The sequence below is a fragment of the Priapulus caudatus genome, unplaced genomic scaffold, assembly GCF_000485595.1.
Source record: "Priapulus caudatus unplaced genomic scaffold, Priapulus_caudatus-5.0.1 Scaffold39, whole genome shotgun sequence".
Lineage (NCBI taxonomy): Eukaryota > Metazoa > Priapulida > Priapulimorpha > Priapulimorphida > Priapulidae > Priapulus > Priapulus caudatus.
The window spans coordinates 115,100-119,768 of record NW_014577100.1 but is presented as its reverse complement, the minus strand read 5'-3'; the positions used below and the strand labels follow the sequence as shown (position 1 = coordinate 119,768).

The following is a 4,669-nucleotide window of genomic DNA, read 5'->3' as shown; positions in this document are numbered from 1 at the left end:
TTCGTGTCTTCTTCTTCTCTTCTCTCTCTCTACTCTCCTCCTCCTCTCTCTCTCTCTCTTCTTCTCTCGTATTACTACTCTCTCTTCTCTCCTTCCTCTCTCTCTCTCTCTCTCTCTCTCTCTCTCTCTCTCTCTCTCTTGTTTCCCTTTTTCTGTCGTTTCCTCTTGCTCTTCTGCTCTCGCTTGTTCTCTCTCTTCCTCGCCACTCACAAGCAAGCGAGGATCTCATTTGTGCAAAACCTGCGTCGCCGCACGTGCGCGCGTGCGTGCGTGCGTGCGTGCGTGCAGTGCGCGGCAAATGTTTACACGGATTTTTTTCACGCCGGATTCATCTCCAGTTGTCGGATAAACAAACAAATGCAGCTGCCCCGAGCGGGCGATTGCTTGCCGTGGGGGCAATCAGCTGCAACTGAGTGATGCTGTACAGCCAGACTGCAGAGGGAGGAGGGGGAGGGGGAGGAGGAGGAGGAGGAGGAGGGAGGGGGAGGAGGAAGAGGGCCTGCCGCTGCTGCTGGTGGTGCTGCTACTGCTAATGCTGCGGCTGGTGGTGGTGCTGCTGCTGCTGCTAATGATATTGATGATGATGCTGATGATACTGGTGATGCTGCTGCTGCTGCTGCTACTGCTGCTTCTGTTGCTACTGCTACTGCTGCTGCTGCTGCTGCTGCTCCTGCTTATGCTGCTGCTGCTACTGCTTCTTCTTCTGCTGTTCCACTGATGATGTCGTTGATGATGATGATAATCATGGTGATGATGATGATGATGATGATGATGATGATGATGATGATTATATTAGTGATGCTGTTGCTACTCTTGCTGCTTCTGCTACAGCTACTGATGCTGCTACTGATGCTGCTGCTGCTACTGCTGCTACTACTACTACTGCTAGTACCACCACCACCGCCACCCACCACCACCACTGCTGCTATACTACTAATACTGCCAAGCCAAGGCTACTACTAAGCCATGCTCGTGGCGTCATCAGGGAAACAGCTGCCCGGGTGCGAAGCGCACATGGCAGGGCGCGCACGTGCGTGGGTGTGTATATCTGTGCCAGTTAAACGAGCGACTATCCTTGAGTGCGGGAGGGAGTCCGATTCAATGACAGACAGGCGCGATAGCCGACGATTCTCATTAATTATAATTAAAACAACGTTGCGTTTCATATATATATATATATATATATACGTCCGCTTCGCTCGCTCTCAGATATCATTGCGTGTGAAAGTAATTATTTCCCCTCTTGGATGAGTTCTGACATGAGAGTCTACAGTTCCGTTTTCACTTTCCCTGCGTTTCGCCGGCGGCTTTTCCGATCTCCAGGGCAACCCAGCGCTGTCTCTGCTAGCCATCGATTATTCTCGCGTACATGGAATATTATCGCTGCAGATCTGGTACGCGGTTATGCGCGATACTCATCAGCATGCCTGTCATCTTTAGATGTAAGGCGTATGCCAGCAGACGCTGTCAGGGAAGCACGCGTTTCTTAATCACGATTCGCTATCGAAATTTCCTCGTTCCATACGCGTTTCTTATTCATTTATTATCGAGATTCCCTCGTTCCCCTCATTTTTCACGTGAAACCACGTTCCGGTTTAATGTGTTCTCATTAGCATCGAATGTCGTGGAACTGCGGTGCGCTATTCGATGACGTCAGCGGAGGTATTTCGATCGACGCGCCAGATGTGTGAGCGGACACGTTTATAAGCAGGACTGTTTATAAATAGTCGTGACACAAAGATTAGTGTAGGGAGGGATGAAGCGCAATGTATTGCATCTCTTAGCCGAATCGGAATACATTCTCTTCCCATAGTGGAATACTGTTCCACGTAAACTTGGTCCGACCTTACTGCTACGGAAAGTCTTGCGGTACTGACGGTTCCGGAGTTTCTCTTGCTTAGAGATAGAGTAAATAAAGAAAGTAAGAATAGAACATAATACCAGTCGCGCCCGCAGTGTTACACGTACCTTTCACAGCTGTCTGATCGCTGTCTGGCCAGCCCCGATGCGCTCACTGCAGTATCACTGTAAAAGACGCAGGAGAAAATGAACGCAGTCAAAACGAAAGCTGTTTACCGATGAATTGGGGCGGGTACAATGATGACACAATTGTTAGGTATCTATTAGGCAAAAATCTTTCGATTCGTGTGGATTAGGGATTCCAGAGTTTTGATTACATTATAATGAGACGTTCCTCTTGTTATTTCATTTATTCAATTGTAATCACTATGTAACATTTCTTATCTTAGCTATGATCAGAGAGAGAAAGAGACAAAACGAAAGAGAGATAGAGAGACAGAGAGACGGGGAGATGGCGAGAGAGCGCTGAAAAAGACAGATGGGTGGGGAGAGAGACAACAGAGAGAAAGAGATAAAAAGAGACAGGGTGATAGAGATAGAGATAGAGAGAGAGACAGATCGACAGAAAGCGAAAAAGGTAGAGAGAGGGGGGCGAGAAAGAGAGAGAATTAAAGACAGGCAGAGAGATTGAGAGAGCGAGAGAGATAGAGAGCGAGCGACCGAAAGCGACAAAGAGAGAAAGAGCGAGCGAGAGAGAGAGAGAGAGAGAGAGAGAGAGAGAGAGAGAGAGAGAGAGAGAGAAACAGAATAAGAAGAAGGAAGAGGGAGACAGACCGATACTTAACGCGCGTTTTCACGTACCTATCAACTTCTTTACTCGAATCTGTATCTACATCAACACCGGTATCGTCCGCGAGCGCAGTCGCATTCTGATTGGCTTCCCCCTCGCTTTCGTCGAGACGTCCAAGTTGGCCGCCACCCAAGATGGCCGCCACGAAGCTCGGCGCCCTGCTACGCAGTTGAGTGTCGGTGGCGACCTCTGCTCCCGCCGACAGAGATCCAGTGGTGTTGGATCTGCGAAAGATGATCCGCGATTGCTCCTTCTTCCGTCCGAGCTGCGGACTGTTCCTACACGACGATAGAAACTTGTAATTGATACATGGTATTCAAAAGAGAGCAATAGGCAGTGGGAGATCGCCCTATCCGTCTGATAGTTGGATAGCCACGCCCTACCTTGGATATTGTTGCTAGGCCGGTCAAGTTTAGGTCGGTTTAGATCACGTTTATACAGTGCTTTTGCGGCCAAATGGTCGATTTCGTAACACTTCGTTGATGAGCATTGTGTTTTACAACGTCGTATCGCGACGATGATTGGCTCAAGCTGCCTATCACTCACGCCAGACGCATAGGTCAATTTTCAATCAGGTTAAGGTCACAGGTTCAATAGGTCAGGAACGCAAGCGAATTTAATCGGGAAAGATGAGACTGGCTGTTACATGCATTGTTGTTACTCGCTTTTCAGCGATTATGGGCTGATTTGGATTTCTCGATCAGTCAGGGCACGTTCCCATTTGTTCATTACCTGATCACTTCACTCTTACTCTACTTGTATCAACGGATGTAAGAATTCAATAATAATTATAATAATCAAATAATAATAATTAAAAATAGTTTGATTTATGCATCACATCTACTGAAGTGTAGACGATCAGTTACAGCGTGTGACCGAACGCGGACGCTTACAGACGCGTATCATCAAACGATAATTCGTTTTTACCGTGCCTGGTCGATTGCTAAGATAAAGCGCTAATAAACGTAAACTACGTTTATATGTTCTTTATATTTGCCTTTTTTCGAATTAGCATCCGTGCAACATAATTTATACGTTCTAGACACATTAATATAACACGGTAACTATCTCCAAGGCTAGGTTCGTTAGTTGGATATAAGCTATATGGTCATATAAATACTTTATGCGCATGCGCTATTCTCTGTGGCCTTGCTCCCTAAATGCAAGCTATATGGGAAGAACTACGTCTGTAAGACATTGCTAGCAAATTGTGAAAAAGGGATACTCTTACGAGGCATGCCTAGCTGATTGAATATAGGGATACTTCTATGTGAGCTATGGCTTCATGAATGAATACATCTGCGAGTACATAACTTTTCTAGCTAACTGTGAATAGGAATACCTCTATGACTGTGCGCTAGCTGACTGAGAGCTATGACCTTGTTAAGATAAAGAGTTAATAAACATAAACTATGTTTATGTGTTTTTATATTTGCATTTATCAAATTAGAATCTGTGCAACATAATACTTTTATAACTTTGCTAGCTGACTGAGAGCCATGACCTCGCGAAGAAATGTCTGTGCGTGCGCGCGTGTGTCCGTGTGTGCGTGCGTGCGTACGTGCGTACGTGCGTACGTGCGTGCGTGCGTACGTGCGTGCTGCGCGCGTTCGTGCGTGCGTGCGTGCGTGCGCGTGCTGCGTGCGTGCGCGAGCTGCGTGCGTGCGTACTTGAGCACGGTGGTGGTCGTCTGGCCCGACGGCGTCGTGACGGAGAGGAGCTGCACGCCGGTGGCGCCCTCTGTCTGCGTGCTCGTGCAGCACGTGACAGCGGTCGGGTCGCCTCCGCGCAGCAGATTGAGGTAGTGAGCGACGGGCAGCTTCTGGCTGAGCGAGACGGACGAGTTCTGCGTGCTCGTCGACTTGTTGCTGTTGCGCTCGTCGGCCTCCTGTAGCAACTCGATCGTCAGCGCATCTATAGTAGATAGTAGAGTGTAGATAGTAGATAGTAGATAGTAGATAGTAGATAGTAGATAGTAGATAGTAGATAGTAGATAGTAGATAGTAGGTAGTAGATAGA

The 4,669-nt window shown here is 47.7% G+C and overlaps 1 protein-coding gene across 1 annotated transcript in view; it reads right to left on the bottom strand.

Moving 5' to 3' along the window:
- The window catches only part of LOC106819463, an 81,211-nt gene that overhangs the window by 58,775 nt on the left and 17,767 nt on the right, over positions 1-4,669 (bottom strand). Inside the window, exons 3-5 of the mRNA XM_014824093.1 lie at positions 4,321-4,564; positions 2,662-2,928; positions 1,969-2,025 (exon numbers count right to left, since the gene is read on the bottom strand). Of these exons, the coding sequence (XP_014679579.1) occupies positions 1,969-2,025; positions 2,662-2,928; positions 4,321-4,564 (568 nt within the window). The remainder of the gene's footprint in view (positions 1-1,968; positions 2,026-2,661; positions 2,929-4,320; positions 4,565-4,669) is intronic.